The following is a 9,592-nucleotide window of genomic DNA, read 5'->3' as shown; positions in this document are numbered from 1 at the left end:
CTTTTGACCCTGGGTTTCCCACCGTTCTTCTAATTGCCATTGGTCGCTATAATTAAAAGAAAGATGGCCGTCTGTGTTGCTGTCATTGCAAAGGAGGTTGAAATTTTTCAAAGTTTATGATCCTTTTCGCTTTATTTGTCGACTTCACTGTTGATTTCAGTTCCTTTAATTGTTTTCTAACAATTATTAACGGATTTTTTTAGAATATGTGTCAACAACAAGGATAAATTGTCTCTTATAGCTTATAATTTGGATAGGACATAAGGTTCGGATATGTAGCCATTGTACGACTTCATCAATGTAGCACAATTTGATAAAATTGATAATAAGTCGTCCTGAAAATGCAACCTTAAAAAACAGATATGAAGAAAACCTGCCTACCAAGTAAATCTGTGTCTTGTTTTATAACACCATCTCTGTGGCCTAGTGGTTAAGGCGTCCGCCTATGGAGTGGGAGGTAGTGGGTTCGATCCCTGGCTGTGTCATACCAAAAGAAGTTAAAAGTTGGTACAAGTAGCTCCCTTGGCTGGGGCTTGGCATTTAAAGGGTAGTGCTTGGAAAAGTGTTGTACTCAGTACTGGTTTAACCCAGAAAAGTTTTACTCTGTGTATCGGTGCTTTACACCAAGCACGTAAAAGAACCAAGGGGTTTCATCGATAAAAAGCTAGGGTATCGCACCTGGACTTCCTTGTATCCCACCACTGTCTCTTCCGCGTGCTGCTCCTTCAGCAAAAAAAAAGGTCCCTGTTGGAAATAAGTGCTTGCAAGGGTTATCCTTGACTGCAAGGTCTAAAGAAATACATACAGAAACAAAGGGAAAATGGAGAGGTTGTTTATCTTTGATTTTAAGGAAGTTCTTCATGTATGAAATGTTGCCCACTAAGTCATTGAATACCTACAGCCAGGGTTTTACAATAGACACAAAACCTAAGTTAACGAAACAATTTTTTCCACACACGATGACCCCAGGAAATGGACAAAAAATGTTAAAATGATATAAGTTTAAAAACAGTATGTAGTTAGTAAAATAAATAAGATACATTGTTGATTTTGTTTCCAGAACTACCCTTTATACATAAAGGCAGCATCGGCAGAAAATGAGTTAAAGTTCTACTACACGGTGCACACTTCACTAGATGTGATCGAGGAGAAGGTCAACAATGTCGGCAAGAATGCCAACGAATTACGAGAACTGTATCTTGGACTGTTGTATCCGACTGAAGATTATAAAGTGTATCCTTTCATTTTTAAAAATATTTTAACTTTCACCATTGAAATTTAAATGTTTTTTAACCATCATGTTACACTGAAATTCTTTTTGTTCAGATTACATAAGTTACAAGTATAAAATTTATTTCTCTTTATGACAAGTAAATGTATTTTACAAAAGAGGTGGATAGAATAAGAATACCATCATATAAGGCCAGTGTCACATGTGGATTGTGGATGCTGTTGCATCAGCTGTCTGCATCCTCTGTACGGTTACATAAAAAAGGACAAGTTATATATTGTTGGTTTCATTCCATGTTACCCCATGTGCATCCAATCCGCATTCCGCTAAAATCATGTCATAAAGCAAAATATACAGAGAATGAAACTTTTATCCTGTGTTTGTCCGATTTGAATTTTTTCTACATGGAATTGAAACATTTTGATTAAGTTAATTAATGATTTTATATAAAACATCTGATATGTGAAAATCAACTTTTGACATGAAATTGACTCTTTTAACTTTAGGATGATATTTCCTCTTCAATTTTTTCTGTTGTATTAATGTTTTTATTGACACATGAAATACGGCTTCGTTTTAAAAAGTGTATGAGTAACACAGAATTAATGCTGACTTTGGATGTGGACGGCATGCACATGAAATATGGGCCTTACACATACATACTCTTAGCAGTTTAATACAGTCCGATTATTCTAACACGACGTAACTCTTAACATGTACATGTGAAGTAAAATTTAGCCATTGGTTGTTTATTGCTTATCTTTCCTTAATAGATGTTAAGATATGGATATGTAACCAATACTAAAATAAAGTTTGTGATAGTTGTTGAATCATCCAACACAACATTACGGGATAATGAAATAAGAAGTGTGAGTAGATTCATACCTTTCTTACGGTCTAAATAATAGATGTATGATATTGAGAGCTCTTTGGAACAAGTATGGTAGGTGATAGTGTAGTAACATGTATGATAGGTGGTACTTGCAGTGTTTGATTGTAACATATACGTTAGGTGATAGTGTTTGATTTTAACTGGTACAGTGGTTGATGTTGTTTGATTGTAACATGTATAACATACAAGATACTTTAGAACCTTTAAGTCGGGTATATGCTAACAAGACACATTAGCTAAATGAGCTATTTTGCGACATTTATAACAAACATACATATCATATCGAAACAAAGAGCTGATGACCTGGAAATGTATGTTTTCAAGACATAGGATATTATTTAAAGATAAAATATATTATAATACAGTAACATTGTATTGCTTCATTGTATTATGGTATAGTTATGTAATGTACTTGAATGTTTCAGATGTTCAGAAAACTGCACAATGCTTATGTGGATATGGTGTGTAATCCTTTCTACATTCCTGGGGACTCTATATCCTCCAAGTAAGATATTGACAATAGAAGTTGTTCCATATTGGAGACTGTTTTCTGTGTTTTAATTTATGCATTCATTCTTGAAGACATGGCTCCATGCAATAAGTAGTGTTCGGAGAAAATACAGCAATATTTCCATATATACACACACACAATTTATTGCAAGGTAAGGTTGACAATATGGTTCAAAATAGTTCATACACAATTGTGATTGAACTAATAATAAACTAGTGCTTCGTGCTTGATTTGTATAATTTCAATAACTTGGGCAGTGGTTTGAGAAACCATGACTTAGAGCACTCCATAGGGTGAGGTAACCACTACTTAGAGCACACAAGAGGGTGAAGTAACTATTACTTTGAGCACTTCAGAGGGTGAAGTAACTATTATTTATATCACTGCAGTGGATAAAGCATCTATTACTTAAAGCACTCCAGTGGGTGAAGTAACTATTACTTAAAGCACTCCAGGGTACTATGACAATTAATTAAAGCACTCCAGTGGGTGAAGTAACTATTACTTAAAGCACTCCAGGGTACTATAACAATTACTTAAAGCACTCCAGTGGGTTAAGTAACTATTACTTAAAGCACTCCAGGGTACTATGACAATTACTTAGAGCACCCCAGTGGGTGAAGAAACAATTACTTAAAGCACTCCAGTGGGTGAAGAAACTATTTCTTAGAGCACTCCAGTGGGTTAAGTAACTATTACTTAAAGCACTCCAGGGTACTATGACAATTACTTAAAGCACTCCAGTGGGTGAAGTAACTATTACTTAAAGCACTCCAGGGTACTATAACAATTACTTGAAGCACTCCAGTGGGTGAAGAAACTATTATTTAGAGCACTCTGGTGGGTTAAGTAACTATTACTTAAAGCACTCCAGGGTACTATGACAATTACTTAGAGCACCCCAGTGGGTGAAGAAACAATTACTTAGAGCACCCTAGTGGATGAAGAAACTATTACTTAGAGCACTCCAGTGGGTTAAGTAACTATTACTTAAAGCACTCCAGGGTACTATGACAATTACTTAGAGCACCCCAGTGGGTGAAGAAACAATTACTTAGAGCACCCTAGTGGGTGAAGAAACTATTACTTAGAGCACTCCAGTGGGTTAAGTAACTATTACTTAAAGCACTCCAGGGTACTATAACAATTACTTAGAGCACCCCAGTGGGTGAAGAAACAATTACTTAGAGCACTCCAGGGTACTATAACAATTACTTAAAGCACTCCAGTGGGTGAAGCAACTATTACTTAGAGCACTCCAGGGTACTATGACAATTACTTAAAGCACTCCAGTGGGTGAAGTAACTATTACTTAAAGCACTCCAGTGGGTGAAGTAACTATTACTTAAAGCACTCCAGTGGGTGAAGTAACTATTACTTAAAGCACTCCAGTGGGTGAAGTAACTATTATTTAAAGCACTCCAGTGGGTGAAGTAACTATTACTTAAAGCACTCCAGTGGGTGAAGTAACTATTACTTAAAGCACTCCAGGGTACTATAACAATTACTTAAAGCACTCCAGTGGGTGAAGAAACTATTACTTAAAGCACTCCAGGGTACTATGACAATTACTTAGAGCACCCCAGTGGGTGAAGAAACAATTACTTAGAGCACTCCAGGGTACTATGACAATTACTTAAAGCACTCCAGTGGGTGAAGTAACTATTACTTAAAGCACTCCAGGGTACTATGACAATTACTTAGAGCACCCCAGTGGGTGAAGAAACAATTACTTAGAGCACTCCATGGTGCTATAACAATTACTTAAAGCACTCCAGTGGGTGAAGAAACTATTACTTAAAGCACTCCAGGGTACTATGACAATTACTTAGAGCACCCCAGTGGGTGAAGAAACAATTACTTAGAGCACTCCAGGGTGCTATGACAATTACTTAAAGCACTCCAGTGGGTGAAGTAACTATTACTTAAAGCACTCCAGGGTACTATGACAATTACTTAGAGCACCCCAGTGGGTGAAGAAACAATTACTTAGAGCACTCCAGGGTACTATAACAATTACTTAAAGCACTCCAGTGGGTGAAGTAACTATTACTTAAAGCACTCCAGGGTACTATGACAATTACTTAAAGCACTCCAGTGGGTGAAGAAACTATTACTTAAAGCACTCCAGGGTACTATGACAATTACTTAGAGCACCCCAGTGGGTGAAGAAACAATTACTTAGAGCACTCCAGGGTGCTATGACAATTACTTAAAGCACTCCAGTGGGTGAAGTAACTATTACTTAAAGCACTCCAGGGTACTATGACAATTACTTAGAGCACCCCAGTGGGTGAAGAAACAATTACTTAGAGCACTCCAGGGTACTATGACAATTACTTAGAGCACTCCAGTGGGTGAAGAAACAATTACTTAGAGCACTCCAGTGGGTGAAGAAACAATTACTTAGAGCACCCCAGTGGGTGAAGAAACAATTACTTAAAGCACTCCAGTGGGTGAAGTAACTATTACTTAAAGCACTCCAGGGTACTATGACAATTACTTAGAGCACTCCAGTGGGTGAAGAAACAATTACTTAGAGCACTCCAGTGGGTGAAGTAACTATTACTTAGAGCACCCCAGTGGGTGAAGAAACAATTACTTAGAGCACTCCAGTGGGTGAAGTAACTATTACTTAAAGCACTCCAGGGTACTATGACAATTACTTAGAGCACTCCAGTGGGTGAAGTAACTATTACTTAGAGCACCCCAGTGGGTGAAGAAACAATTACTTAAAGCACTCCAGTGGGTGAAGTAACTATTACTTAAAGCACTCCAGGGTACTATGACAATTACTTAGAGCACTCCAGTGGGTGAAGAAACAATTACTTAAAGCACTCCAGTGGGTGAAGTAACTATTACTTAGAGCACCCCAGTGGGTGAAGAAACAATTACTTAGAGCACTCCAGTGGGTGAAGTAACTATTACTTAAAGCACTCCAGGGTACTATGACAATTACTTAGAGCACTCCAGTGGGTTAAGTAACTATTACTTAAAGCACTCCAGGGTACTATGACAATTACTTAAAGCACTCCAGTGGGTGAAGAAACAATTACTTAAAGCACTCCAGGGTACTATAACAATTACTTAGAGCACTCCAGTGGGTTAAGTAACTATTAGTTAAAGCACTCCAGGGTACTATGACAATTACTTAAAGCACTCCAGTGGGTGAAGAAACAATTACTTAAAGCACTCCAGGGTACTATAACAATTACTTAGAGCACTCCAGTGGGTTAAGTAACTATTACTTAAAGCACTCCAGGGTACTATGACAATTACTTAAAGCACTCCAGTGGGTGAAGAAACTATTACTTAGAGCACTCTGGTGAATGAAGCAGCTATTACATAGAGCACTCCAGTTGGTGAAGTAACTATTACTTAAAGAACTCCATTGGGTTAAGTAACTATTACTTAAAGAACTCCAGTGGGTTAAGTAACTACAATCATGTATTAATTAAAGCACTCCATTGGGAGAAGTTACTATTACTTAAGGCACTCCAGTAGGCACAATTAGAATTACTAAGAGCACCCAAGTGGAAAGCTTACTTAATACAATCTCAAAACTCATTATTCCATCAAAACATTTAATGTGATTCGAAAAATGTGGTTTCAATAATACATATTTTTATCTATTTGAAATACCTTATATCGCTTTAATTGAGAAATAACAAATTATCTAAAATGCCTCATAGCATAAAAAAATGTGTTTCAGTAATGTTGAAAAGTTTAACAAAATCTTTCTTTGATTGTGTTGTTGTTTTTTGTTTTAAAGCTGCACACTCACAGATTTACCATTTTTACAACTTTTTTATTTTTTGTCCTGGAAAGAGCATTTTTTTGCGTAAATATCTGCAAACCAGTGATATTAGATTACTGACAAAAGATCAGCTCATAGATTTGCATATGTTCGTTCGAAAATTAAGGTTTTATGGCTTAAACCGTTACTAACGGTTTAAGAAAAATGCATAAAACATCAATTTTTTAACCTAAATATGAAAATCTGCGATCTAATTTTTTGTCAGCACTCTTATATAACTGGTTTTCATGGACTTTCACAAAAATTTGCTCGTTCCAAGACAAAAAATAAAAAAATTGTCAAAACGTTCAATCTGTGAGAGTGCAGCTTTAAAACTCACTGTACACCAGTTAATGTATTATTGTGTGTATTTCAGGACATTCAATAGCACTGTGCTGTCCATGTTGCAGGAGTGATTGTTGACAGACATGAGGTAGCTGTAGTGATGGCTCGATGATCAATATAATCAAATAATCGTCAATGGGTGTCCACAACCAGCAATTATCATTTGTGGTCATTAGTGATTAACTTTCTTCTAACTTTATACATAAGTTGACATAAATTACGTGTACAATGTTATTTGTTGAGAATTAGCAGCATGTTCCCAAATTGATGCTATGAATGCATCTGCTTAATTTAATCCAATAAATTGGTCCTATTTTCATACAGTGTTTCAATTAGCATAAAAAGTTTAAGTCATTCCTATGTTAAATACAAAATACGCTATCAAATACTTCTGATTCAATGTAGTTTTTTTGTGTTTTTTAGTTTTTTGTCCTTATAACCATACATGTTTAAAGGACCACAATATAGGTTGATGATAAAATTTATTTTTTTAGTTAGAATGCATGATTATGTTTATCTCATTTGACATTAATGCTGAAACCAAAAATTTCATATGATTGAGATTCAGATAAAAAATATATATATGTGATATTTGGCTCTTTTTTAACTGTGGAATTTGTGAATATACAGCATATATAGCAACGAATTAAAAAAAAAAAAACATTAATAAGGGCTAATCTTGTTTTATCTGTAACTAAATGCATTGTTTTGTTTTGATCATAAAAGTTTAACGTGTAAAACGTGATAATGCATTCAAAATCATCTTAAGGCCTTCTTCAATAAGAGGTGTTGAATTTAATAAATAGTACGCACAAAACAAAAGTAAGAGTATTTAGCAAGATATATACCAAGATTATTAGACTTAAAAAAAAAAAAATGTCTGTTTCGGGTAACCCGACCCTACCTATAAAAATGCGCCGACCCTAACTTTTTTTTTCCCGTTTCTGAGCAAAAATATACTCGTTAGTGAATAGAAAGTTACGAAGGGCCGATAAATGCAGATTTTAATCAGAATTATTGTTTATATGATAAAACAAAGTCAGGCAATGACAGTAATGTAGGAAAGACTGCCATTTGTAAGAAAACACTCTGAACTTACAAGATTTCGAAAAAAAAGAGAAAAAAAATCCCTACCTAGAAATTTTGGGAGTTACCCTAAACAAACAATTTTATTTGTTTTTGGCCTTACATGTTATTCCTTTGGGCCATAAAAATATATAAGATTTTTTAAATGTTTATAAAATTGAATGTGTTACTTCAATATTGCTATTTAATGTATTGGAAATTATTTTGTAAATCCATTCAGAACATTTTCATGTGATGTTTTTTTTTTATTTGACAAGTGGCTATAGTGGTATTATATACTCCTACAGTATAACAAAAGGCCATTCTTTCTAAAAACTAGTGTTCTAATGATTTCTACTTGTCTGCAGAATGTAACGAGTCTTGACAGAATTGTTATTATCACAAATACCTTCGTTTATGAGGATACTAAAAAAAACTGCACTACATGTTAAAAACCATTGTTCTTTTTCCAACCATTGTTCATGTTCATAGTTAATGTTTAAGTTGCAAGAAGTCATCAACTTAATGTACAATTGATTTATTTATAGCTAATCTGTTGGTCCGAGGTATTGTCATAGCCTTGGTGTCATCATCATTGGTAGTGTCCTGCAAAAGCCTTGACCTTGGCTACAGCTACAAGATATTCAAACGAAAATTGTTGCAATACATGTTTGCCAGCGACAATATGGTCATGTACAGCAAGGGCCATACCTCTGGGTTTAATATTTGTATTGAGTTATGCCCCTTTAAGACTGAAATCAACAGATAAGCATTGGCTTTAGTTTCGCGGCACCTATTGTCATTAATTATCACAGTTACAATATAAATCTGTTTGAAATGTGCAATATTTTTAATAAATGTACAACCTGGTTTATATGAGTATTTTGTGATTTCTTTTTCCATTAATTTGTCTATAAAAGTCATAAAACTTGCCATTGGTCATTGGATGGTTTCCAATGAAACATGTAAATGGGTCAAAGGTCAAGGTCACAATTAACATTTGAAGAAAAATATCAGTAATAAAGACCTTGATCTTGAATCTAACTTCTAGATGACTCTTAGTGAGTATCATAAGCTATTTGACTTGTCTAAGGTTAGTCAGATAGGGGCAACATGAAAGGATTTTCACGTATACTCGGACATGTATACAGTATAGATCACAAGCCATGATACATATAGAAAGGGTCATTCTCTGATTGGCATGTATATTTGTTTATATTCATAATCTAAGAAATACAGGATGAATTATGCTTTTTAACTCAGTAACTTAAAATAAAAAACTGTTGACAAAAATAACTTTGTTCAAGAGAATGTCCCATCACCGGTAACAAGAAGAAGAAACATTGAAATTAAAACAAATTCCGTTTCAACATTAACAACTTCTGATATTAACAATTTTGTTTATTCACGTATATTACAGTGTACATAAAACCACCCGTAACTGGGTATTTCATATACATCGGCACTTGTACCATGACTCTTTTGAGCGATCTTTAATATCTCAGCGATAGTATCCACCTGCAAAGTAAGAGGTCATGGGAACAATCCCTGCCAGATGTACCATAATCTGTTCAATATTGCACCCAACGTGACATTTTGAGGTGTCCATGTCCTAGTAGAATTCAGCTTGGCTTCTGATACATAAGACGAGGATTTAAATGCAACAATACCTATAAATGAAGATTTGAATCTATATTATCTATAAATGTTGTTTTTTCATCAAAAGTCTTGTCATTCATAGAATAGTCTTCT

At 35.0% G+C, this 9,592-nt stretch overlaps 1 protein-coding gene across 1 annotated transcript; it reads left to right on the top strand.

The window, feature by feature from the left end:
* Positions 1 to 47: 47 nt before the first annotated feature.
* LOC128243361 (trafficking protein particle complex subunit 2-like protein) lies at positions 48 to 8,714 on the top strand. Its single transcript, XM_052961099.1, has 5 exons — positions 48 to 96; positions 1,061 to 1,233; positions 2,013 to 2,100; positions 2,549 to 2,628; positions 6,807 to 8,714. Exons 1-5 carry the CDS (start codon positions 64 to 66, stop codon positions 6,844 to 6,846), a joined length of 414 nt encoding a protein of 137 aa, XP_052817059.1. The 5' UTR covers positions 48 to 63; the 3' UTR covers positions 6,847 to 8,714.
* Positions 8,715 to 9,592: the final 878 nt, after the last annotated feature.

Source organism: Mya arenaria, chromosome 8, assembly GCF_026914265.1.
Source record: "Mya arenaria isolate MELC-2E11 chromosome 8, ASM2691426v1".
Classification (NCBI taxonomy): Eukaryota; Metazoa; Mollusca; class Bivalvia; order Myida; family Myidae; genus Mya; species Mya arenaria.
Note: the sequence above shows the minus strand (reverse complement) of the source record. Positions and strands in the feature narration are given on the sequence as shown.

Excerpts from the sequence above, each read along its gene's own strand:
- LOC128243361 (XM_052961099.1), top strand. The coding sequence starts at position 64 with ATGGCCGTCTGTGTTGCTGTCATTGCAAAGGAG. Across the intron at positions 97-1,060 it reads TTGCTGTCATTGCAAAGGAG|AACTACCCTTTATACATAAA; the intron begins GTTGAAATTTTT and ends TTTTGTTTCCAG. Across the intron at positions 2,629-6,806 it reads GGGGACTCTATATCCTCCAA|GACATTCAATAGCACTGTGC; the intron begins GTAAGATATTGA and ends TGTGTATTTCAG.